The following is a 27,284-nucleotide window of genomic DNA, read 5'->3' as shown; positions in this document are numbered from 1 at the left end:
CAAAACATTCCCTCTTCCCTGAGGAACCCCAGGCAATCTCACCACAGAGCTTTTTTTGCCTCTGGCATCCTTCACTTACACTGACTCTCTGAGCACAGTTACTCACTGTTTCAAACACAGAATCTTCTTAGCCTCACCTTGGACCAACTTTTCCAGCAATACTGATTCCTAGAAAAATAAATCTTCAGTGAGCACCTTCCCTGCAGCTTGAGCAAGCACCAGAGCACAGACAGCACTTTGCTGTGTGTGAGGAGGGGGTCAGGCAGCAGGGGCTCATTGCCAGAGCCAGAGGGCAAGCAGGCAGCATCAAACACACCAGGCACACCTCCTGCAGAAAGTCACCCTGTCTCTGAATCCTTGTGCTTGGCAATCAGTCCCACACAAGGCAGAAATCTGGCTTATTAAAGCATGAACTGCTGAGCCCCTCGTTAAATGTCAGCCTCGTCTTCTCCTGGGGGATTATTTACCCTGCAGATGGGGTTACTGACCCTGGAGCAGCAAAAAGGATTTCTAGCAGAGATGAGGCAATTGGGGCATATTTGCCATCCGTAGGGTAATACCATGCTGTCTCACAGAGAGGCTGCTTCCCACACACATCAGAAAATATCCAGTATAGCTGCGTGCATGCAAGGCATATGTTTCTGTATAAGGTATCTGTATAGTGTAGCTCCTCTTCCTGCTTCCACTGTGTTTTATCTTTAAATTGGGAGAGCTTTTTAGTAGCAAATCATCAGAGAGGAACTGCTAGTTACCAAGGAGATTCTCTGATGAATCACAGACTGACTGGTATAAGACCTAGACAGGCTGTAGCTTCTTAATTTGCGAGACCTTACATTTCAAACAGGGGGAAAAAAGATCCTCTCACAACTAACTGTGGACCTGGCCAGCAAGAGCTGCTTTTCCTTTTGCCACAGCAGCAAACAGCAAGAGCTCAGCATGGGAAATCAGTGAGCAGCTGGGGACGAGCGGGAGCGCCTCTCCAGCACGCTCTGGGCTCAGGAAAGCAAACAGCACCCAAGGACAAAGTGGTCCGATGGAGGTGACTGAGGGAAGGGCTGGGAAACCCCTGATTTCCCACCAGCACAGGCAAGGGCACGCAGGGATGAGCGAGCACTGGAGAAGGAGCCGCACAGCTCCTGCACAGCCCTGACGCTCCGGAGGCAGAGGGGGCACGGCCAGCCAGGGCTCAGCACAGCACTGGCACTGCCCCAGCCCTGATCTCCTGTCTCTGCCTGACTCCTGCAGCTTCCTTCCAAGGAAAAATGAGAGGGATGAGCTTTGCCAAATGACAGAGAACGCACCGACTCCACACGGAGCGTCCTGCCCTGGTGGAAATGGCCATCATGCCCCAGAGGAGTCACGGCAGCCCAGGATGTGCAGGCAGAGTGGATTTTAAGAAGAGTTTTTATAAATGTGGGGAGAACAAGGAGCTTCGTGAAATAAAGTTTGGAGAGAGAAAGCTCAGCTTTTTTTGGGTTGACTTTATTCAGAGGGTCTTCACACCCACTTCCTACTGACAGCTTGTTTCTGTGTAGTTGCTGAATTCTGGTGCTTTGCCTCTATTTAAAAACCAAAAGTAATTAAAACTTCCTGGGAACTGTGAAAGCAGCAAGAAATACTTGGACACATTGAGAGACGAGATATTTGGAAGCCTTCTGCTGGTAGCTAGGCTGTTTTCCCAAAGGTGGCAGCTACAGAAGTTCGTAGATGAGAGGGAAAATCTCCCTGTCGCATCCCATTGAAATCTCCATTTTAGGCACTGCTGCTCCACTGCTACTCAGGTAAACCTGATCCTTATGGGGGGAAGCTGCTGGATGGGCCAAGCAATTTGGGATGGGGTTGGTGGAAGAACTTAGGGCAGTGCTGGGGAGTGGAGAGTAAAGCATATATCAGAGCACATGCAGGTTTGACTGCTAGGTGCACACTGGAAAGGATTTCCTAGAGTGATTGCAGCTGACAAGGGGCTGGCACCAGCCAGGCTTTAACCCAGGAGTCGAGTGAAGGGCATTTTATTAGTCAAACAGTTTCAAGTGCTGCTCTGAGTTATAAATTACACTTGCTCATCTGAGGAATGAATTCACTGTTGGTAGCATTTGTGGGCTGGAGCTAGAGGCTTACAATGATGTCTAACTGATGCATATTGTGATGTTTCAACTTATTAGTGTACCCTGTGGACCTCATTTGGAAAGCAAAATACTCCAGAATGCTGCAATAGAGACTGAAAACAGCATATGGGCTAGGGAAGGGACACAAGAAACAATCCCTGACAGCAAGCTGCTCTCAGAACCACAAAGAAAAACTGTCAGGAAATTCCAGGCTGTGGCTCACAGCCAGGGGGGAACTCACTGTCCATCCCCTCCAACTTCACATGCAGGCGTTCATACAGCATTCACTGGCAGCGCTCCCCAGCTGTGTCAGGAAAGCTAAAGGTGTAGGAGTAACAAATTAAAACAGGCTGTCAGCTTTAATGCACTAATTAGGGGTTGTGATCTTCCTTTTTTTATAGAATAGACTTGAAGTCATGTATTTGTTTGCATTTAAAACAGAAAAATACTGAGGAAGCTGTAACTGCACACAAACTTGCCACTGACAGAGCACAAAGTTCCACACTCTCCCCAGCAGTACCAGCACTCCAGCCCTGGGCTGATTTGGAATATCCATATTCCTCAGAATGCATTCAGAGTTCTTTTGTCCAAACGTGTACAAGCAGCAGGAGCTGCTGGAACAGGAGCTGTACTACACACAGTGATTTTAATCCAAGAATAGCAAACAGGCAGGTTAGGGATTTACAAACAGAAGAACTAAGGCAGTGAGCATTTAAATAATTTGGATAAAATCTTGAAGATGGATAGAGCAAGTGTCCAGATGGGAACTTAGATCTTCACTTACACTTTGTAATAACATAATCTGGAAAGCCTTGGATGTTGCTTGCTTGTGATTTTTGCTGCACAGTGCAGTTGGTCTGAGCACAGGGACAGTAGCAAAGCCCCTCGTGGTGTGATCCCTGGACTGGAGCAGAACCTGCATTCTGCCTTTGCTCGTGAATTCTGACTGCAGCAAATGAGGAGGAGATGGACAGTGGTCTGAAGAGTGGCTTTGGAATTGGGTTTGTCACTACAAACATTTGCCTGTTTGCGGTGAATAAGGTCAAGGAAAGAGGTGGGAATTCACAAGGAATATAAACTACCAGGTGAAGGGTGAGTTCCACCAAGCAGTGGGGCTTAGCAGCATATTTGGTCCCTCCTACTAACCTGGTGTGGGAATGGGGAGAGATTTTGTTAGATAACACTGAAATACAAAGAGACTGAGAGGCAGAGCTTGCTCCAGCCCTCCACACATCCTTCCATGGTGTTTCTGGGCAATCAGTTATTCTCAGCACACAGAGTGTCTGTTGCTGAGCACAGAGTCCAGGCACTGGGGAAACTTATGAAACAGCCATACAGATTAGCTCTCTGTCATAATCTCCTCAGTCCCACTGGAGGAAATCCTGTCTTTCCCTAGGAGGCCTTCACTGCCCCACTAGAAATCTTCTTATTCTCCAGCAGCCCCTGGGCAGGGCAGGGGGGTTTTGCCTCACAGGGATGCCCTGCACTAGCCTCAGCCACTGGGTCCTCACCACCCAAAAAAAGTGGGTAGATAGATGCCACAAGGTGTTCTCCCTGTGTCCCAGCATTGCCCAACCTCAGGCATCACCACAGGAGCCCCAAGGCTGCAGTGGGTTGAATCAGGACCCAGGACCAGCCCAGCACCTCCCATGCCCTAGAAGGCAAAGCTGTGTCCAGACACAGCAGGGAGGTGCAGGATCATTCCTGATCACCTTCTCTGAAATACCCAGACTGCACCAAGGGGCTCTGCAGCCAGTGCTCCTCAGATGGGAGCGTGGGATTTACAGCATGGGGCTCAGGAGAGACAAGGAGCACAGCCCTGGCAAAGGAAAGCAAAAGGTCTCAGCATCCTTCCCATCTTCAAAGCTGGTAATTCTTTCTTATTTCCCTTTCTACTTTTGCTTTTAAAGGAGCTGGAGAAGTCACTTCTCTGTGCTGCTTTACATGCCAGGTGTAGACTGCTGGGAGATCCCAACACCAAGCACTGAACCTTGCAGATCCAGTGCCTCCCAGGCTACTATCCAAAATGCCAGAGGCAACCCAGCAGACTGGAGCATTGCATGCATCCAGAATGACCAACATCTCTCCCCTTTACACTCCAGGATCAGCTGGTAGATCAGCGTGCCTGAGCCAGATGCAGGATGTTGTGCCAACAGAGGGCAGGGATAGCAAAGAAGTCTCCTGGCTTTTTGCATGCTTTTTCAGAGGCTGCAAACACAGGAGTTCTGATGCTTGCAGCACCCTGCAGGTCAAGGGCAGCAAAACTGAGTCAGTGGAGGGATCTGCATGAGCTTCCTGAAATAATGCTTGGGGGCACATGCCAGGAGTTCCCAGTCCCACAGGAGTGTCCCTTTGGAGCTCTGCAGTGCCTGCTGGGCTGAACAATCCTTTTGGCTCATGTAATCTAGTTTAAATGCAACAAGCATCCTCCCCACGCAGGTGTGAGCCACAAGCAGCACCATTCCAGACACACAAGCCACTCAGAGCCACACTGCCTCTCTCTTAATGGAAAAGAGGCATCACAGCAGCAGCTACACCATGGGCCATTAACTTACTGCCTGGTAGATTGATCCTGGACTTTAACATGCATTTAACTAGAGGTTTAGAGCAGAGGTATTGCAGTGCAGCTGTAGAAATGCACTTTTACAGGAGCAGTTTTAGTGCTGGTTGAACTCAGTGGCAAAGCTGCCTCTGGCTCCTGTGTGAGCAGGGACTCACTTCTGTGTGTCCAGGCAAACTTTACTGGCTTTGAGCTGAAGAGTAGCCTTCCACACTAGAAATATGACAAACTGGACAAACTGTCCATTTTTTATTCTGCCTCTATTCTTAATTGTTGTTGATGTGTAAAGGTTGGTGGGGAGATGAAATGCATCCCATATGAGGGAAGCACAAGTGAAAAACCTCAGAAATGCTTTAAGCCCGTCCATGTCCCACCCACATGCTTACAGTTGGGTTTATTTTGCTTGAAACGGAAGTCTGATCCCTGTTAACAGCACAGTTAATTATCTCTGAGTAAGGAGCTGTGAGGTTTTGAGGAGCACTGGACCTTTGAGAGGCAGGGGAGCTTTTTGGGAAGCACTGCCAGATGACCTGATGGGTCTCAGCAGTGCAGGCTCCCCTGCAGGGACCAACAGGTCAGCTATGGGAGGCAAAGGTCATTCCTGAGATTTCCTGTCAGCACAACCTCTTAGTGAGAAAGGAAAAGAGCTTTCCCCCCTCACCTCATCTCTAGCCCTCTCACTTCATGTCCATCCTTCTGTGTCCCCCAGCTCTGCCATCCTCATCAGAATTCCCACCCAGGCCTTATTCCACCTGCCCAGCTGTCCTCAGGCTAAGGATCTACATCTGGCACTACAAATTGCCTTATTCTCACTCTCCTCCCATCCCTCTGCTCTCCATCCCATGGCCTCCTGCCCTCCTGCATTGCCCCCACACCACATTCTTATCTATGCCTCTGATGGGGTGCTTCCAGCACCTCAAAAAACCCCTCCAGCCAAATCATTGAAGCCATTTAATACCACATCTGACTAGTACAGGCATTGAACTACTTAAAATAATTGCATTTCTTACTAGTTACAGATAAAACAGACCCTTTTTAATCATGTTTTAATCATTAAGATACAGCCTGATGTGCATTACAAGATTATTAACAGCCCCATAAGTGAAATAACAGATACAATACCAAAACCTAAATCATAAGTGTTCTCAGATGCCTGTAGATTAATCATTTTATATCTCCACAGGAGCATTCATTAAGGCTTTCCATTCTCACAAAGTCTTAAAGCCACAAGACAGCTCTGCTCCCAGTTGCAGCTCTGCCTTTCCTATAGGAGCAGAAGAAGGGAAGGAAGGCACTTGTTTGCCTCCAAATAGAATGAATGAAAAATATGGAACAGGATATAGAAGTTTTGATTCCTCATTATTCTGTTTCACTCTGTGAAAAAACAGTGCCCTGCTGTGTCTATCCTCTACAGCAATTATAGAATTAAAACTGCTTTTAAAGTGGTTTTTCTTCAGTGCCTTCTTGAAAGTACACATCCACTCCTTATCTCATGGGCTCAAACTGTACTGCTGGTATTTTTGAAATTGATTGTAGACTCCTGATCCATTAAAAATAAGCAACACCACGAGCAAAACAAGAGCACAGGTGCTGCTGAAAAGTGCAATCACTAATCAGAATCTGAGCTTGTGGTTACAGAGACAGAAACCCACAGCCTCCTTCCTGCAGCACAGGGGCCAATTTCCCTCCATTTGGGTTTAAAGAAATGCCCACACAGCAGTGCCTGAGCTCTGTGTGCCCCTGTGGAGTGCTGTAAGTGCTCAAGGAGCAGCACAGCTTGGTTTTAATTGCATAAGCACACAGCTTGTTCAAACTGCACTCAGGCTCACACTCCAGGATCTGAAGAGTTCTTCAGAGCAGTCACGGTGCCGGATGCATCAGTCTCCTTTGCATGCACACAAGGTGCTTGAAGGCTCCTATCCCTGCTCCTGGGGTACAAATCACAGCATTTCCTTTTTGCTGGTGACTCAAAAAGACCAGCAAATTGCTGGTGTCACAGTGGTCAGGGAAAGCAAGACAAAAAGTTTGAGCAGAAAGGCTCTACCAGGATTCAGATGAGTTTAATCCATCTCCTCTTTATCTTTACAATGCAGAAGCATTTCATCAGTGCACCAGGAAGCCACAGCACTGCTCCCAGCCCAGTATTTGCAGGAGGGACCATCATATCACACACATAGACACCCATTCCATGGGGCATTTTTGGTTTTCTTGTTTGCACCTGACACAAGCACCCAGCCATGCTCATAAGTCAGTCAAAGCATCTGCAGATTCCAGGGGCAAACCCATCATGTGAGACAAATGGGTCACTTGTTCTCACCATGGTTAATGGTCATGAACCCGAAATTGCAGTTCATGCCAAGGAATACAATGATCATCAATAAATTCTGTCCACAAATAACCAGAGAACTCCTGAGCTGTTCTATGGACCAAGGATGGGAAGAGGACTCATTTATGCCTCAGTTGTTTGTGATCACTCCAACACTCCCAAAATTGGCACACTCGGAATTATATTTAATGAGTTATTGCTGTAGCCTAACCCAGGGCAGCTCAGTGTCATGTCACGAGATGTGCAGTCTGACACTACAGACAGCTGCTCCCACCCAAAATCACTCATTAAAGCTCGTGCACTTGTTCAGAGCTTGAGCACCAGGCCAAGAACAACCAGGTACTCAAGTCAGGCAATCAGAACCATCAATACCCTCTAGTCAGGCATGCCTAAGCTGAGAGGAAAGGTTGTTTGTTCAGCTGGGAGAAGGGAAAGCAAGTCCCTTGTCCTGGATCAGAAGCATCCCTTTTGTGGAGCTCCCTTTTGTGGGACCACAGCCAGGCTATTGCTTCTTCAAGGCCCTGGCCAAACTCCAGCCCTTAAAGAGCTTTATCAATGGCATGTTGTTAGGTGTCCTGAGGAAGAAGATATTACAGAAATATGGGCTATCATTCATTATTGCTGCCAGTTTTATAGGACAGATGTCAGCAGAGCACAGCCAAGGCCTCCTGTCTGTGGTGCCAGCAGGAGCTCACAGCCCTGGAAAAGCAGGTCAGGCACCCCCATGCTTGGCACCAGCTGGGGACAAGGCCACCAGTGAGGGTGACCACAGACAAGAGCTCAAATGCCCTGCCAGAGCTCAAACCTGTGTAATTTTATATCTTTCCCAAAAGGGCTTTTTCTTCCTCCACCCTTAACTGAGGGCCCTGACTGTGCTGTTCCCAGTGAGGTGACTTGGTGCCCACGTGGATTTCTAGCTGCACCCTCGTGTTCCCCCAAGCTGCTTCCCCATCAGGGTGTCCACAGGAGCACCAGGCTCAGCCTCATGCTGCAAACCATCTGGTACAGGCAGCATCAATCAACTCCCCTCAGGCAAGGTCTGATTATTAACAGTGGAATTTTCCAAATATTGACTCATTTTAGCCTAAATAATCTCATTCTGTTGTTATTGCCTACAAAGCTGGCTCCGCTTCACCTTCCACAATACTTCAAAAGTGACTGAGCTGCATCAAAGACATCTCCCATGTAACAGCACCAGAACCAGGTCAGGTTTAGCACAGTCCATCAGCTAAACTGAAACTCCCAGACCCCCATCTGCTCCTGTCAGGCAGTGACAGGCATAAATCAATACACTCATTCCTGCACTCTTTTTCCATGGCTGCATGCCTACAACAAGGAGAGAAGCACACACATTGAGCCTTATTGAACTTTAACATAGATTACTGTGAACACAAAAAGTGGCATCTTGTTCCAATGTATACACATTTCACCCCAGAGGGGTGCAGTACAGGGAGTAAAGATATTTTAAGAAACAATGTACATATATATAGGAAATGTACATCAGACTACTGTACACAGTACCTGGAAACACAAAGAACAATTTTCCACTTGCTTGCAGCTTCCCATTCTTTGGTCCAAAACCTCTTAAAAAAACCAAAAAACAACAAAAAACACCTCAAAATTTCTTCAAAACATCTCACAAAGAAACACCACAAGACAAAGCCCCAAGCCTCCCTCTCTCCTGGCTGAGCTATTCCCCTGCTCTTCATCAGCTTTGATCATGGGCACCTGGAGCCCACAAGCACCGAGCTCATGCTGGGCTGATTGCTCTGAATTGCCATGGTTTCATTAACTTCAACAGATCCCTGATGATAATCAGTGTCAGCTGAGGATGCAGGAGTTGTTTCTGCTATTTGTTTATGAGCCCAGGCAGTGTTTGGGGAGACTAGATAAAATAAAACATTATTTTTCTTAAGCCTGAATTTAGGAGGATAGTAGCTCCAGTTAACTTGCTTGCAAGCAGAAGGATTTGCTTTGTGATACATTGATTCTAACTCTGAAATTCAGAGGTTTAGCATCCATTTACTTAGAACAACTTCAAGGAACAGCAAGCAGGAGGTGGAAGAGGTTTTGGATGTTTTCCTGTTGCTAAGGAAACTTCCTCTGTGGTGGCTCTGTGCTCGCCCCAGCTGGGTCACTTGGGCTTTGCTTCTCTGACTAAGGGGTGAGTCATGGCTGGAGAGCAAATGCACAAACTTCCTGAGGGATGCCTTTATCGTGTGTTTCCACTCACAAGTGAAAATAAACATTGTTAGCAGTCGTTCATAATAAAAAGCTCTAGCAAATCTATATTAATGCATTCAATAGTAGTCACATGCTGTATATTACCAATTGTATCTAACCCTTCAAACATACAGGGAAAATAAAACTATTTTTTCCACACACTTTTAGCATTAGGGTACATCATGCCAAAAATGTCTTGATGTCACAACACTTTGAATAACACTGCTTTCTAGTTCCCCTCACAGGGTACAACCAAAATCTGAGTTACTCAACACCAACATTCATTTCTGAAACTACCAGTAATAGATTTTTGCATGGGAGGTTTGTTTGGTTTTACAGTAAAATAATTGCTGTGACAATTTATCAGCCCCACAAAATATAACATTGTTATGGCTTGGATAGCAAAGCTCACTGTAAACCTTTCCTAGGTGAGCTGTAGTGCCCCCTCTTAAGCTTAGGGTGCTTGGTCTTAGGATTCCAAATTATGTTCCAAATTTTCAGACATTCCAAAGCTTGGAAGGTGAGACGAGTTAATGCCCAAATCTACCTCTACTCTCGAGGCAGCACCTCAAAGTGAGACCTGATTCCCTCTTGGCTTGGAGAAATGATAAATTTATCTGTTGCTGCCAGCTGTGAAACAGCAGGGAGCTGGAGATGAGTATCCACAGCATTCAGCCCCACAGACCAGGGTGTTGTTCTTTTTTTCTGGAGCTAGATAAAAATCCATCAGCCTTCTGGGGAAGAAGAGGGTGCAAGGGTTAATGGCTCAACAGTGCCACAAGCTGTTCTGCCTGCCACAATGGGGCTCTTGTGGGAGCACTGATCTGTTTTTGTTTTTTTTGATATTTTTGTGGTTTTCTTCAGCTTATCTGCAAGAAAAGGTCTAATCTCATGTGTTATCAGCCATACAGTCTCAGATGAGACCATGTGGAAATGGTTTATGCTGCACCCATGCAACACTCAGAACACTTTGGGTGTGAAGATTCAATGACAATTCCTCAAAGGCCCTTCCAAAATGTAACCCAAAGCCTTCAAGTGAACATTTGACTTCCTATCCACTGATCCTATTTCTAATTATTTATAAAAAGCAATGACTGATTTCTGAACCAAGACTTTCTGAAGATTTAACAGCTTGGCATTTGAGCATCAGTGACTTTGTTTCACTGAATTTTCCCATCCACTCCCTCAACTAGATGTCCCCTCCCAGCACAGAGCTCCAGGGCCAGCCCTGTGCCATGAAGAGCCAACAGGCAGCATATGGTGACACTGGAAAAAGGCAGTAAATTTTCACATATTGTTTGGCCACTGACTGCAGTTGTACATGGCTCAGAGAGCAAATCTCAGAGCAAGCTCCTCTGCCCTCCTATCAATACCTGAATCATGCAGCAGCTCATGGGTTGCATCCAGGGCAGCCAGAAAATTGAACCCAAAACCAACCTAAACTCCTTTGCAAACTTCATGCCTCTATTCTCCAAAATGTGACTTGCTCCTAAGATAATTCCATTTGCTTCCAGATTGCCCTAAAAAAGCCTTCACCCAGCTTTGACCTCAAATCCTTCTGTTCCAGTAAGGGCTGAGAGAAGATTGCTCTTTAGGACTCCAGCTCTTGTTAATACTCCTAAAGAGATTACTCAAATCTCCTAAACAAACATCAGAATAGATTCTGGATTAAGCTTGGGTGCTAAAATGACCTTGCTGATAAAATCAGCATCATCAAACCTCACAGATTGAAGAGGGAAGCCTTGGATGTAATTTTGACTCGGTAGCTATTATCATGGTAAGTTATCAGACTGTTCTGCATCTCTCTCCCCCTATCTCTAATTCTCTTGCAATATTCCTTGGGAATTGGTATGAGGAGTGTCAGATCTTCCAGATCCTCGTGGGAAAAACAATATACTGAGACAGTCACTGGGGCTATGCACCACCCACTCTTTTCTCTCACTATCACTATTTGCTTTTCCCATTTTGGGTATTTGAGTTGTCTGGTTCGTTTTGGTGTCAGCACAAGGCCGGTTTGTGGAGCATCCCAACTCCTGTATTGCTCAAAGTGCCTTTGATCAGATGTGGGTCCAGTTTTGTGCATTTGGCAGGGTGGTCAGGTGTATTGGTGTACCCTGGGGTCCAGCATGGACCATCTCCTTTGCCTGCCACCCCTGGGTGATTTCCCCTGTTTGCAGATAATGCCCAGAGTTATTTACATCCTGTGTCTGTGAGCAGTTTCCTTTATGTCTCACCTGGGTTTCAGAAATAGGTAGTCCTGGAAAGACTGATGTGGATTTTGGCCTTGTAACAGTTATTTTCTTAAGGACCAGGAGTGAGTTGGTGAGGTTTGTGTTCAGTATTTTTTTCATTGTGTTCTGGCCCGGAATGAATCCCAGAAATTTTCCCAGGAATTTGTGATGAGCATTTCACAGAAGAGAGGTCATTGCATCACTTTCAACCTACATCTCTTCTGTTGTTCTTTGACTGTTCTTCTATAACCCCCCTCAGATTTCTGTGCAAAATCTCTAGTGTCTGTAATGGGAAAAAATTTAAATCCAATAAGAATTAACAGGCTATTTAAAAAAAATACTCCTTAGAGGGCAAAGTCCATTACGACTGAAGCATTTGCATTTACTTCCAAATCTCTTTACCCAATTTTCAGTTTAATTTAGTCATTTGCTAATCCTAATTTTCCAGCACTGTGCTTACAATATCTAACCAAATATCATTCATGTGGAAACACATTAAAATTCTGCAACAGACTGGAACTTACAGCCTCTGAACTCTTGTCACTTTGCTACTCAACTATCACCCTGTAATGGTGGCTCTGCCTCCCTCTCCCCACAATCATTTAGTCACCAGCCCCTTCCTGAGCACTCTGCTCCATTTCTCTGGCACTGTTGTCCATTATGGCAAAAGTCCCACCAAACTTCAAGGACACCTAATGAAGGAACACAACTTTTTTCCAAAATATCTCTTTATATGCTATTATTTGGGTTTTCTTTGGTCTTAAATAATTTAATGTGTTTCAATGTTGACAGTGTGGTGTGTCGTGCATAGAAATAGGAAATAAATGCACTGTGTCAAAATACTGGGAGTGGTGTGATAGTCAGAATAGTCAGAACTGAGAAGCTGTGTGCCGTACACCCTGACTCCCAAGTAAAAGGATCTGGTTTTGTTCCACTGAGCAGGGCTGAGTTTGAGCAGGCAGATCCAAAGGCTCTGATCCCATCACACAACCCCAGTTCACCCACTCCAGGTGGAGCTGGGCTGGAATCACTTCTGGCCAAGAACACCACGCAGGGGAGCATGGTGAACCTGCCCTCTGATCCCAGCTGGGCTCACAGGGATCAGAAGTGTTTGTAGGGACCACAAGCTGAGGCTGAAAGTGCATCTCCAGATGAGGCAGCTGAGAGACACTTTGTACTCAGTGGTGCTGGCTCCTTTCCCTCCACAGCTGCCTCATTCTCTCTCTTCAGGGGGTTAGGTTTCTCTGAGCTAATTTAAGGAGAAAAGCCTTTTTAATCCGGTATCTTACAGACTCAGAGTATGTATATTTTTATATTATGAATAAAATGTGAATATTAAGCTCTTTAGGCAGGGACTTTGTCTTCTGAGATCTCCTCAAAGCCCTTAGTGTGCTGCTGGTATTACAGGTATAAATACTATAAATAATATAACAGAGTTTGGATCCCAGAGATCATTGGGAATGGGCTCACAAAGTGTATCTCTGTGTTGGACAGAAAAGGCTCAGGAATGTGGAGGGCTTTCCCAGAAGTTAGTACTGAGCCTTGACCTGGAAGAGCTTGGGGTCAAGAGCCTGCTTTGATTTAGATCCTCTCACAGTTCATGAGGCTCTTCTTGCTTTGGTTCCACCAGTTAGAAAGGGACAGCCTGCCCTAGGAACAAAAGTACAGTTCAGCACTCCTTTGAGAAGTGGGCAAGAGCTGTTTAACCCTGCCAGATAACAGCATGTAGTAGCTCAAGGCAGAAAGGGAGAATGAATTCCCTAACCAGATGAAGGCAAAGAGGGGGGAAAGGATTTAAGAAAGTAAAATCTTTGTAGAAAAGAATATATTATTAACTGAAAAAGTAATTTAACAGAATAGTAATGTTCTCATACACTGAGCAAATCTAATACCAACTCTGTAAATGTAATAAAATCTCTGCAAAGGCAGAGAAGTTCAATCTGAAGTGCACTCTTCTGAGGCTGAGGCCAATGCTCATTAAGTACAATAGAAATACTTCATCAGCTTCAACACCAGCTGGATCAGGTGTCCACTGGATTTGGGTTGTCAGTGGCTGATATTGTCTCCACAGAGTAATCCTCTCAAACTCGCCATGGCGATTAAAGGAACATCTCATTTCCACAACAATACAAGCAAATTCTCAGTGAGGAATAATAACATCCTTTAGATTGGAAAAGACCTTTGGAATCATCAAGTTCAGCCACTAACCCAGCGTTGCTGAGTCAACCACTAACCCATGTCCCTACATGACTCCTCTACATCTCTTTGAAACCCTTGCAAGGGTAATTATTCAACCACTTCCATGGGCAGCTTGTTCCAGGGCCTGACCATCCTTTTGGTGAAGCAACTTTTAATAATAGCCAGTCTAAACCTCCCCTGGCACAATTTGTGGCCGTTTTCTCTTGTCTTCTCACTTGTTACTTGGGAGAAGAGACCAACCCTCCCCTTGCTAAAACCTCCTCTGAGTGGATTATAAAAAGCAATAAATGCCCCCCACACGCACACATCCTTCAGCCTCTTTTGCTTCAGGTTAAACACCCCCAGCTCCCTCAGCTGCTCATGCTCCAGGTCCTTTCCAAGCTCCCTTGCCCTTCTCTGACATGCTCTAGCCCCTCAATGTTTTTCCTGTAGTGAAGGACCCAAATCTGGACCCAGCTCTCAACGTGTGGCCTCACCAGTGCTGAGTACAGGGACAACCCCTGCCCTGCTCCTGCTGGCCACATTGTGCACAAAGTGAGATGCCACTGGCTTTCTTGGCCACCTCTGACTCCTGTTTGGACAGCTGTTGACCTGTATGCCCAGGTCCTTTTCTGCCAGGCATCTTTCCATGCCATAATCCATGTGGAACCCAGCAGGCTGCAATGCACATGGAAAACTCCGGGCACTCACTGATATTTTTCACTCAGCTATCTTGGTTTATCACTTTTTGCAGGTCTCAGCAATGTCTCTTGGTTGAGTGTTCCATTAACTTTTTCACCTCTTATGTCTTAAAAAAGACCAGAAGTAATCTTAATCCCCCTTATCTTGCTGCACTATTATCTTGCTGCATTCCTGGTGCCTTCCCACAGAGGCTTTGTGGAGCTGTGTTTTTCAACTTAGCCCAAAATTGGCTTGGAGGGAGACAGGGCAAAGAGTTACTTGAACAAACTAGAAATAGAAATTAAAGTCTTAGTTTGTCCCTGATGCTAATTCAGATCAGATTTGAGTGGGGTTTGTTTCACTGCATTTTAAGAAAAAGGAGCTTTTTTTTTTTTTTTTTGAGGTAGGAGATTGATTCCTGCTAGATCCTCTCCATAGATTAGTCCCTTGGGTGATCCACACGCTTGGGCCTGCTCGGACCAGCAATTAACCCAAACCTGTCAACTCTGGACAGGATGTCACCATGACATCAGTGATGTTCTGTCCCCTGATGAACTCAGGGTGACTGTAATGAAAAAAGGGGTTGTAAAACTGGCAATTGTTTAAATAAAAATGACCAGGAAGAACAGGTGGAAAATCTACCTCCTTTAGCGCGGGATTGAAGTAATTTTGTGGATCATACATCTGTAATAGGTTGCTGTATTAGTAAATGCAGTACAGAAGCTTTCAAGTTCAAAGCAAAACTCTCTGTTTATTGCTTCAGAAAGTGCAGCCCAAAAGCTACTGATCTATTTGGAGAGATAAGCACCCCACAGAGTTATCAGAATCAATGCAAACACTCAGGCAAAGATTCTATGCAAATAATAAATAAGTACAGACTTAGGAAATAGAAATGTATGACTTAAAACTAATTGAAATGCTGACTGAAAGACTAGCTCTTTATGTGCATTTCTTCAAACTCAATTCCAAGAAAGGGAAAAAGAATCCAAAAAGTGGTAATTTCCAGGTGGTAGCCAAGAGAAGAGATAAGCAGCATCCAGAGCAAAGGAGATGGACAAGGGCGAGGAAGTGGTGAAAGCCACACTGGATTTTTTTTTTCAATTATTTTAATATATATGAACTTTAAATGACTTTGCACAAAACAAGGTCTAATTTTGGACCCATGTTCCTTTTTGGAGTTCAAGAGAAGTTTTGACATGAAACCTGTTTCTGTTTTGCTGAACCATTTTAATGTGCTTTGGTTGTCTCTGAATCTGCCAGGGAATGGGATGGGATGGGATGGGATGGGATGGGATGGGATGGGATGGGATGGGATGGGATGGGATGGGATGGGATGGGATGGGATGGGATGGGATGGGAGTCCTGGTTCAGGGTAAATCATCATCCAAGCAGCTGTCATCTCTGCAGAGGTGACAGGGCATCACTCTGCTGGTACAAACTGTGAGGGTGGCAGAGGTGCCTGATGGACACTGACCCTGGGCAGAACAGCCAAGAGAACAAATCCTGTGATGGGGAGACAGAACAGAGTGGGGAGAGGCAGCAAACACCAGGCAAATGGGAAAGAAGAGGAAGATCAGGGGTGACCTCAGGTTGCCACACAAAATATTTAAAAGAAACAGGGAAAATTACACTCTCTTTGACAGAGAACATAATTAAATTGTGGAGCTTCTTGGCAAAAGTGAAAGCAACAACAAGAGATGACTTGGGACAAAGACCGGCTCTGAAACCTGCCAAGCACAGATACCAGGAGGGTCTGAGAGGTCCCACAGGCTGCTCACAGCTTGGTGCAGGTCCATCCACTCCTGCTGCTCCTCACACCCATCCCCAACGACCCATCAGCAGGTGCTCAGCACTGAATGTGCTGGACCTGGGCTTTCACCCTGCTCCAGATGGAAGGGGCAGAGGGCAGGCCACAGGCTGGTGTAATCCAGCTCCACTAAAATCACACCAGACAGTCCCAGAGCGTGGGAAATACCAATGAGTCTCATACATGGTCCAAAGGAAAAGAAACACAGAGAAAGGGTCAAAATTCGGAAAACATTTTGATAAAAAAACAAGGCATTGTCAAAATATCAATCAGAAGCCAAGATTTGGCAAGATCTGCTCTCGTTTAACCTTCAGCATGAGATCAGGTCTCAGTCTTTCTATTCTTGGTAACAGCTGATGAACGCAGTGAAACAAGGTATTAATAAACATCTGCCCAGATCTTAGATTAATATGGAGAAGAATTAATGGAGGTCTTAGCACATTCATATTTTCTAATTATAGCAGATGACTTTATTTATAGAAATAATAGAGAGGATGGAAATTGTCAGTGACACCATGTCAATATACGTAACCAAATCCAATCATTTAATTGCATTACATTTGGCCACAGAGTCACATCAATAAAGGGCCCTCCTTAGAGCAGTTCAGTGGTCACTAGGTACTTTATCTTAGAAAGCTATTAGGATTCATTCTATTTTCAATGAATCATGAGGAAAACAAGTTCTCTTGGCTGTACCTATTCCTGTGTGTCTTTGCTTTGGGGGCACAGCAAGAGGGGAAGGCCACTTCCCTTTGTGCAGCTGTCTGATTTTCATGGTCATTTCTGGACACACTTTGCTTCCAGAGCATCCAAAATAAGGGAACAGCACCCAAATTCAGCCCTGTTTCAGGTGTCACTGGCCATGGATAAGTCAGCTCCTGCAGCAGCTCTGGTTCATGCAGTGCCCCCCTCTCCACTACGATAAAGAATCACCAGCGCTTCTGTGGGAACAATAACACACTCCACCACTGAGATAAATAAAGCACAATGTTAAACCTTGATATGTTTGCACCTCCTAGGAGAGGGGAGAGAGGCCTATAAAACTCCCACTAAAGGAGCCAGGGCTGTTCAGTTCATTTGCAGCTTGATAGGTAAACCTGCAGCCTGTGTTTATTGGGACGTGCTGGCGCTGGTCTTAGAGAGCAGTTGGGGTTTAAGGTGGTTTTGGGCTGAATGTGGCTGTTTCTTGAGGGTTTAAAGTACATTTCATAATGTTCAATTTAGACAGGTAGCCAGGGGAGTTTGGATCATTTGTCCCAGGAGCAGGGAAAAGTAAAACAAGGCTACAATTATGGTGCCAGATGGTTTGTCACACCCAAAGCATTGCTAGTGATTTTGCCCCTTACACATTGAAGGAGATCTGGAGGGATGCTGAAAAGCTGAGAAAGTCCTCTAGTTCTCTCCTGTTCTTCCAAAATGAGTTTCCTAATCTGGTCTGGCCTTCTGAAGCTATCAGTCTGAATTAATGAAAACAGAGCAAGGGAATGGTATAATTTCTATTAATTATAGAGGCAGGTTTGTGCAATAAACAGAATTCATATCCCTACAGTGCTGCTTAAGTACCTATAATTCAGCTGCCCTGCTCACAAGTGCAGCATCTTCCTCATGTTGTTTTACAAATTAGCAAACCTGGAGCCAGCAGCTGTGTACAGTGGGATGACATTTAGTTTAACTGCAGGGAATCTGAGCTGCTGGGATCCACGGGTGGTCTTCCAAGTGCTGCTTTTTGCTGGGATTGAGTTGCATCTCCCAAATTAATTGCTCCTAGATCAGCTTAATGTTTTCCATAGAAGTGAAAATGCAGACAGTTGGGGAATAGTATCAGTTACCTTTTGAAACTGCTGATGCTCTTCCATGTGCTGCCAAGGTAACACTTGGGGGATGCCCTTTCAAGGACGGGCAGAAAAGGGGGTCAGAGCATAAAGGAAAGCTGGAGAGGTGCAGAGCAATCAAAGTTCCTGGGGGCATAAAGGAAAGCTGGGAAGGTGCAGAGCAATAGTCATCTTTGTTCCACTCCTGCTTTCTACTTCCCAAATTAAACAAATTTTGCTTCTCTCTGCACTGAGTGAGAGGAAGCAAATTGCTGCTTCCCAGTCAGCAAATGTGTTTGACAGCTCAACTCCTGCTGCAAGCCCAGAGCTTTGCACCAGCCAACTGGTCTGACTGGGGAGCACTGAAACTCTCCAGCAGCAACATTTCCCAGCCCTTTTAATGGGAGAGAACTTTGGGTGAGAACGTGTTTTGATGGCAAATGACTCCACCAGGCTGCAGGAAAAAAAACCAACAAAAAGACACTTCTCTGAGCTATAGTGCAAAAGGTTGATTTTTTTTTAATCGACTACTCACAGGGCTGCTGGTGTTACATTTTAAGCATCTGACTCAGGCAGTCGAGTGGAAAGGTGATAAAATCCTTGACTTTGATTGAATTTCCATTGTGGCAAAATGTAAAAATAAATACAAACACTATGAAGAAATAAAAAAAGCTACTATTGGACAAAATGTTCCACATCATTTTTTGAAATCTGTACAGATACTGAAAAAAAAAATCTCTTTTTTGCCTCACATGAAGGTCAAAAATCAGCTTTCAAGCATTCCCTCAACAGGCATTATGTTTAAATACTGAACTGCCTGCCTGTTTAAGGAGTGTATTTCTTCAATTACATCCAACATTAGTGCAGCTGTTAGGATTTCCCAAAGGACCACTGCAAACTGAAGAAAAGCCTTTGTTGTGGTGCTGACAGGCTCTGTGGCATTGCTCTGGCCCTTTGCTTGCTTCTGCATTCAGCTGCTGACCTCACGGGTGTAAATAAGAAGAAAATCAAGTACCCAGTCTCTTCTGAGTACATATCAAAGAGCACTGAAATGATGGACTTCATTAAGCTTGTACAGAAGCTTAAAAAGAAGAATTTTTAAAAGGCGGCTCTGGTGTAAGGAAGAGGAGCAAGTATGGGTGAAAGTTAAAATGCAATAAAAATGCAGTTCCTGATAATATTTACCCTTATTGAATTACCACTATGAAATCAATAAGGGATAAAAGCCCTCTGAACACATTTGGAGGAAGACTACCAGCTTTTATTTACTTACTTGACTGCATTACAGAGAAAGGCACACACTTTACAGCAGGAACAGCTCCAGGCATGAGCAGGGCATTAGCTGACACCTTCACAAGTTACCCTGCAGGTGTGTCTGCTTAAATGAGCCAAACAATTTGAAAAATTCAATTACCAGCTTTTAGGAGCAGGTACTATCCTGAGACTATCTCCATGTAAAGAACATTTTTGGTTATATTTTCCTTAGCAGCCTCCTCAGTCACAAGTTCTGCTGTAAAGCACCTTTATAATGGAAATGGTCTTCAGGATTTCAAGGTCAATGTGACCACACAGCTTTTCTGCATTTTGATTCAAATGTAATCCACATGATTACTGGGGCTCAGAGATTCTTAAAAGAGATGGAGGCAGGAAGAACATCCATAGAAACATCAATCTGGGTGAAAATTAACATGTAGTTGTTAAACTGTCCTAAAGAGCAGAGAATACAGACATAACACATAAGTTCTGATCTTCAGCATCTATTTCTTTGTTCCATTAATGGCAGTATCAAATGATTTAAAAAAGCCTTTTGCTGTTTGGAAGGTGGGTGGAGGCTGGCCAAATGATGGAGCCCTTCGAGACAAAAGCCAAGGAAGGTGAGATGGTGCAGTCTGGACCTGTGGCAATTATTTGAAAAAATATCATCTGTGTGGTACTGGAGGATAGGGGCAGGCTTCTGCTTTCTGGACAGGTCTCCTATGTGTATTCAGCGCACATTTTAGCAGACAGAATCTCTTTTTAATTTCCCCTGTTACCTTTGGTGTGTTAGGCAACTCCTCTCCCTGAGCTGCCCATGCACAGCCTTGAGGTGCTCCCCAGCAGCAATGGGGATCAGGATGGTGCTTAAACAGTGGGATTTGGAGAGTTTGGAGACCTGAATGAGGACCTTTCATGGATCTGCAACCTGCCCTGGTCAGCACAGCCAGAAATGTTGTCAGGTGAACACACCTGTGGAGAAGAAGTTGTTCAGTGCCAAACCTCTCACTAATTCAAGTCAATTCTCTTTGGGTACCTTGCACTGGAACTCCAGTACTGAGATTAATTTCTTCCCAGGAGCTATTACAAAATAACTTCCCACAAATGGCCCAGCAACCCAAAATCTCTCCCTGACAATTTCAGCGTGTTGCCAGCTCACAGCTTTGCTGCCACCAATTCCTCCAGGCAGTTTTGCCCAGCACTGTTGAAAAGGAAAACACTCACTGTGCCCCAGGGGAAATGAGGCATGGAAGTCCCGTTATCACTGACAGAAGTTTTGTCTCTAATTCCCCATCTGCTCTTCTGAATGCTAACCCACAGTGCTGGCACATCAACTTCAATGATAAATAAGGATTCCAAGCAGGAAGCGACAAAATATTAGTCAGACAGGCTGGTGGTATCTGCAAAAATGTGGTGTGGATGTCTGTGTTTCACAGAAGAGAAATTATAGGACAAAATAATTTTGTTATACTACACTGATCAAGGGAAAATGCTGTCACAAAATAGGACAAAGTAATGGTCAAAACCAGATTTATTTATTATTTTCCCTTTAATACATATAGGATCCTGCATAGTTCCTCCTCCCTGTTCTTATTGTTATTTGTGTTGAGCAGCTGAGTAAAATAGCACAAGAGGCAAGAAATCTGTGAGGAGAGTAATAATGTGATGCATAGTGTTAACTTGCTTGTTTTGGAAATATCCATTTATCTTGGTTAAATAGAAGCTTGGCCCAAGTACTAAGCCGAGTAATCATGATTAGGGAGAGAAAAAGACATTCACCTCTTTGGAAACTCGATACTTTTAAACACTAATAGCACTGCAGTGACACTGTTTGAAGCTGGATGCTTGCAGTAATTAATATAGATTATTGTCATGTGAGGAATGGAAGCATCTGTGACTGATCCTACCATTGCTTTCATTTCCAGACCAGTTATAAGACCAAAAATACAAGGGGTTTTGGTTTCATGGACATGGCCCTTTCACTGTTTACATGCTCCACTGCCCTCAGAGAGCAGAGGAGATTTTGTTCTCATTTCTGGTTCAAAACTGCATTGAAGGCATATGCACATTCTTCTGTCTTAGAGAGACTTTGCTTTTGTTCTTTCTCACTATCTTTTTTCCTGACTCTAAAGAAAAATTTGTTTTATGCTTAAAAATTATACTACAAGGCCACATCTGTAGAGATTCATAACTCCTGAGCTATTGTTTACCAAAGAGGCTGAATCTGCATCTCCATCACCCAGCCCACCAGGCACTGAACTCATCTGCAGAGCAGGAGCTTTAGATTCACTCTGATTTTTGACCTCGTGCCTGGTGCAGCAGTGGGCTAAGCCCAGCCATCAGCCTCATCTCAGCAGTCAATGAACCCCTCACCTCACCAGATTCCCCACCCACCCATCCCCACTGCCTTGTGCAGTATTTCCTCACTGCCTTGCTGCAGTGTGCAGCTGCTCCTGCTCTCTCCTGTGCATCACTGCTCTCTTTCAGGTTGTGATCCTTGTCTTTCCAACACTCTGCCTTCATGTGACCCACTCAGTTTCTAACTTTCTTCCTTGCCTTGCTCATCAGGCTGGATTTGATTGTGTCCTAAGCACAAATGTCTCCACTAGAAAGGCTTCCTTCTTCTTGCCCTGGAAATAGATCTCTGGGGCATGCAACTGCCCAGGAGGAATTAGGGTTTTGCATTGTTCTTCCAATCAACCAGTTGGCCTTTGTCCCTAATATGTGGCTTGGGCATCCTTACCATCACCCCACAGACTATCACAGAAGATACCTGGCCATATCTGGGCAGAGGTCCCCAACTGGGACAGCATTAGCTGTGTTTAGAGGTCATTAGAAATATGATTTGCACATTGTTCCCAAGAGCTGTTCTATTTTGCTATAAGTAGCAGAACTACTCAATGGAGAGAAATCTCTTCCATTCAATTGTTATCTTAATATTGAGCTCACTGTTAAAACAAAGCTCCTCACCCCTAATCAGCAGAAAGTAATCAGGCAAAGCAAACAGGGATCTCCAGAGGACAAGGGTGTGAGTTCAAATGTCCACAGAGCTGTAGCCATGTTGCACAGGACTCAGACTCAAGAGCCAGCAGGCAGCTGCACCTACAGAATTGCATTTTAAAAAATAATGACATAAAAATTTTAAATTCTGTGAAAATTACGTGAAATGTGTGCAGGGAAAAAAAATTATGTCTGGAGCTTTTCTACAGCACTTGGGCACAAAATTTTGTTTTGTGAATCTGAGCAATTTATCATATTCAGCTAAGAGGGCTACAGATGGTGAAGTTTGTGTTCTGAAAGGATGACGAGCCACTGCAGAGTGCTTATGATGTCAATTTTACCCTTTTGTAATAAGACAAAGAGGAAAGATGCTCATGAGAGCCAAGCTGGGTGTTTGTTTTTACCAGAGAGTTGCTTATTTCACAGCTCCATGACTCAGTATCAGTCAGATTGGATACTCCAACTGCCTTTCTCCATCCAGCCCTCTCCTTGGCTTGAGGGGAGACAAGAACTTTCTACTCAGGGTCTGCCATACCCAGGTTTCTAATCTGATGTGTCAGGGCTATTCACAACCTCCCTTTAGATATTCTCCTGTGTTCAGAGGTCCCCCAGCAGGACCAAGAGACCACTTGTGATGGAGCACAACTTCCAGTCAGATGGAGACACACACGCCAGCTCCTCCTGTTCCTCCAAGCCAGAAGTCTCTGACATTTAGAGCTCAATTATCTGTTCCTTGCATATGTCAGCAGATTTAATACATTTTGTCACTGACAGACAGAGAAATTAAACCAGCAGCACAGAGCTAAGCAACTTCCTTGAATCTCCAGGTCACAGTGGCAGGGCTGATCCAGCACTCCCAGACCTCTTCCCTGGTCACTTCTTTGAATCAGATCTTTTAGGAACTTGCCTGCACTACACTAAAGTGCAAAAGGGGTTGCCTGCAGTGGTGAAGGAGCTTCACACCAATACCCAAAGCAGAGATGCAACCTGCTTGCTGGGTGAGCAGTGCAGGCTGGAGCTCCTGTCTGGAGCAGGGATGATGCCAGGGAAGAACTTTTGCAAATCCTGTCCTTGCTCTGCTCTGAGTGTTTGTGTCACCCCTGTACCTTTGCAGAGGTCTTTAGTAAGATGTGACAGGAGGAGCTGCAGCAGGGACTGTGCTGGTGCTCACTGCCCATCCCTCAGCAGGGTCTGCCCAGCTCTGCTCTGCTGGATGCTCATAAAATTAAGAATAAGAGCAGACTGATGTATTTTACCACAGAAAATAAAGTCAAACAACAGCTAAAACTGGGGAGGGGAGGGGGGAAAGGGGAGCAGAGAAGACAGACCAAAGGCAGCAGAAGTGTTGTATTTATTTTCTAATCCTATCTCTTTTAGTGTCTGTGATGAGCGCTGTAACTAAAGGAATCTAACTGAATTAGAATTTCAATATGTCCTGAGCAGATTGGAGCTGTTTCCATTCACGAGCAGCACGTCCCAGCTGTAATTGCCTGCTTGCTTATCCACACAGCTCTTTACAGCTAATCCAAATGCAGACTCAAAAATAAATAGTGCCAGAGTATTCACTTCCCGCTGGGCAGTGCTTGGAGCTCTCCTCTGCCTTTGCTTTGTTCTGGCTGCTGCTCTCCATGGCACAGGGGCTGCCTCAAAGGAGATAAAGGATGATTGACCTGCTCAAGGAATGAGGTGACAGAAAAGCCACTCCTGCCCTATCTGCCCTGCCTGTTCGTGCCTTTCCTCTGGGTGCTGCTTTCACCTGTTTATCTTTCCCTGCCCTCACCTCCCTCCCCAGCCACATCACTCAAGCAGTATGCTTCTCCTCTGTGGCTTCCCTAAAAGCTGCTGGTGTCCTCTGTGTCCCCAGCAGCACATCACCCTTCCTCCCCTGTGCCCCTGCCCTCAAGCACACCGTCAGTGTTTTAGTGCTGAAGTGAAGCTCTCTCCAGGGACATTTAAAAGCCATGTCCTTCTCAGATCAGCTTCTCTGGAGGGGTGTGAAGCTGAGGCACAGTTGCACAGAGCTGGAAGGGGTGTCCCCAAGGGTGGGAATTGCCACAACCACAAAGCAAGGCTCTGCCTTTGCTCTCTGGCATGGGCATCTGTGTATGTCTTGGCTCTCCTCCCTCCTCACTGGTGGAAGGTGGTTGTCCACCATTTTTTAGGCTGGTTTTTCAACTACAACCACCACAGACATCCTGGGAGCCTTTGGCCAGGTCTCAGCAGCCTCTGTGCCTCTGTTCATCACCTCTAAAACAGCACTGCCGACACTCTTGTTTCACACTTTGGGGTGTAAATCCTAGGTCCCTCAAATGGCAGCAGGGAAAGGACATAGGAGTCAGTCTGAGGGCAGGTCACTTCAGCATTGTCAGAGGCATTCAGCTCCCCCTGTGCAACAAATTACTCTTAAAAATACATTTATTAGTATCCAAAACAGCATCCTTTAAGATGTTAAAGCTCAGATTTTTGTGGGGAGAAGGTCATTCCCTTCTGATGAACATCAAAGAGACTGACCTCAGCCTGGAGCAGTGTGCCTCCACTCCATCTCCCTTCTCTCACCCCATCTCCATTTCCCTCTGGGTACATCAGGGCACAGCCATGAGCCACAGAGCCTCTTCCCTGCCTCCCACACGCTCTCATCCAGCCAGCCTGGCCCAGCTCTCGTGGTGCAGTGCAGCACCCAAGGTGATCCATCCCTCTGCAATTGCAGAGGGCTGAGTTGAGATTTAAAGGAGAGCATCCAGTGAGGTAGTGCAGCACTTTCACTGCCTTCCTCCTTCCCCCCCGGATCCTTCTCCATCAGTGCAACACTGCCTGGTCTTTGGCAGAGCAGATCTCACCGTAAAACTCTCTTGGCTCATCTGGACAGAAGCAAATTGCAGGGAGGTGACCCTGCACTTGCCACTGCTACCCCCCTCCCAGAGCCAGCCCCATCTGACAGGCAGATTGTGCCCTTCTCTGGAGCCAGGGAGCAGCTGAGATGAAGAATATAGTGCTTGTCCAATGTGTCACTCGCTACGCAAATTCAAATTCAGCACGGAAAGCTAAAAATGTTTGCAGGATCCTGACAGGCAAAGTGGACAATTATGTTCAGCTGCTCCTCACAAACGTTGATCCTCACGACTGCAACGTGCCAAGAGAGGCATTGCCTCGTGCTTGGATTACAAACTCACCAGCACCAACACATGAGGATGGGAGCAAGGGCTGGCTCTTCACTCCATGCTCTGCTCCTGGGGATGGTCTGAAGGTGCCAGGTACAGCAGTGGCACCAGCACCTCTCTTGTACCCATGAGGAAACTGAGGCCATAATGCCAGACTGCTCAAGGCAACCAAAAAGCCACCAAAGAAGAGGAGTTGTGAGTCTCTTGCTTGCTCTGGCCTCTCCTTTGTAGCTGACCTGGGACACAGGAATATCTTCAAATTTGCTGCTTCAATCAGCTAAATCAGAATAATAAATAATAACTGAGAATAATAGAGTATGGGCAAAGTGAGTGAAATAAATTGTCACTGGGATAGTAATGTATAGAAGAGGAACTTGGAAAATAAATAAGGAAAAAGAAAATTGGAGAAGGAAGTTAAAGGTAAAAAGATCACAAAGAATAAAGGCTATAAAGTCTGCAGACATGCTGGTGGACTAGGAAGGCAGCTGTTGGTAAAGTGGAAGCCTAGGGATAAGGAGCATAATTAAGTGGCAAGGCTTAAAAGCTTTTCCAAAACAAAGATAGTCAGCATTGGAGAGAAAAACATCATGAGATGGAAACCTGGAAGGTTCAGAGGCTACATTGGAATATTTAATTTCAAAGTGTGGACATATTGTTATGTAGCAGAGAGATACAGATACCTCACCCTTTCTGAATACTTCTTTTTCTCCTGTATATAATGGAAAGAGGGAATTAACTGTCAAGAGTGACTTTAAGTATAAGGAAATACTGCCTTAGAAAACATACCCAAATGTCAGTGTGTTCCACACACAATCTGCACCTCTGTGTGATGGCTTCAGCTGTCCCTGATGGCTGCCCCACTCTCCTCCTTTGGACGTGGGATGTTCTAGACATGGCTGTGACACGGGAATCCAGCAGGACCACTCTGTATCCAGGATGTTTCCCTCATTCAACTCAAAACCTGCATGGAGAGCTCAGCTCTGAGCTCTGGGGAGATTTCAGAGCAGGTCAGAAATAGAAGTGAATCATTAATGAAGCATCATTAACCATCAGCCTTCCCATGCTCTGTCAGTACATCAGCAGCAGCTGCCCAGTGTCCGTTCCCCCTTGCCCAGGCTGAAGGTCACCTGCTGGCTGGATCAGGCTGTTGGTGACAATGGGGCTCCTGAGAGGCTGCAGCAAGAGCAGCACTTTGTGTCACTCTGCCCTGCCCCTACCATCAGCAAAGCTCCCTCACAGAGGCACAAATCCACCCTTTGCTGTTGCTTTTGCTGCTCCTCCATCCAGAGCTGCTGCTGCCAGAGCATTCAATATTCCCTAAGTGGTGACTGCCTTCTGCTAATGCAGATGCATTTCTTTTGTGAGTTAGCTTCATTGTGTTCTTGGTGTGTGTTTTCTGTCGTGTTTTGGATGCAAACAAGGGTCCTTGGTCCAGTTCTTTTATTCTTTTAAGACCAGGAGTGGAAACCTGCCCTGGATCATCTCCTGAATCAGACAGGAGCATCTTAATACAGGAGTTACTTCCACCACTCTGCCTGGGAAACTCTTCCATGCTCTGAGGCACCTGAAAACCAGACTACCCTCCAGTCAGGCTACACTTTACATTAAAAATTCAACAGGCTGTTTTATTTATTCTCCCCTCCTTCATCACACATCACTTTCCCTGTTTTCTGGCTCATCTAATCCATAAGAGAGCATTCTATCACCAGACAGAAGCATGGGTAAGACCTGTTTGGACACAAAGTCTAATTGCTGGTATTCAGTAAATTCACCTCAAAGTGAACTGCCTTCTTGCAGGTTGTCTTTGATGCCTGGCTTCAGTCTCTTCCTTTCCTCATGGGACCACTCAAAAAAGGGTTTATCCAGGCATGAGAGAGACCAAATATTTCCCACCACTCAACAGCCCCTGATCCATCTGCCCAAGAACTGGCACTGGCTGCTGTGGGTGCC

The 27,284-nt window shown here is 45.5% G+C and overlaps 1 protein-coding gene across 5 annotated transcripts in view; it reads left to right on the top strand.

The window, feature by feature from the left end:
- The window catches only part of KCNMB2 (potassium calcium-activated channel subfamily M regulatory beta subunit 2), a 137,760-nt gene that overhangs the window by 88,054 nt on the left and 22,422 nt on the right, over positions 1-27,284 (top strand). Inside the window, exon 1 of one of the 5 annotated variants that reach the window (XM_014265547.3) lies at positions 703-1,781. The exons of 3 other annotated variants lie outside the window; for them this stretch is intronic. In XM_014265547.3, coding sequence (XP_014121022.1) covers positions 1,708-1,781 — 74 coding nt within the window. In that variant the 5' untranslated portion in view covers positions 703-1,707. Of the gene's footprint in view, positions 1-702; positions 1,782-27,284 lie in introns of those variants that run through there. One more of the 5 variants, XM_074547411.1, reaches the window with a different exon arrangement.

Source organism: Zonotrichia albicollis, chromosome 9 (genome assembly GCF_047830755.1).
Source record: "Zonotrichia albicollis isolate bZonAlb1 chromosome 9, bZonAlb1.hap1, whole genome shotgun sequence".
Classification (NCBI taxonomy): domain Eukaryota; kingdom Metazoa; phylum Chordata; class Aves; order Passeriformes; family Passerellidae; genus Zonotrichia; species Zonotrichia albicollis.
The sequence above is the reverse complement of the archived record's forward strand: the minus strand, read 5'-3'. Positions and strand labels throughout refer to the sequence as shown.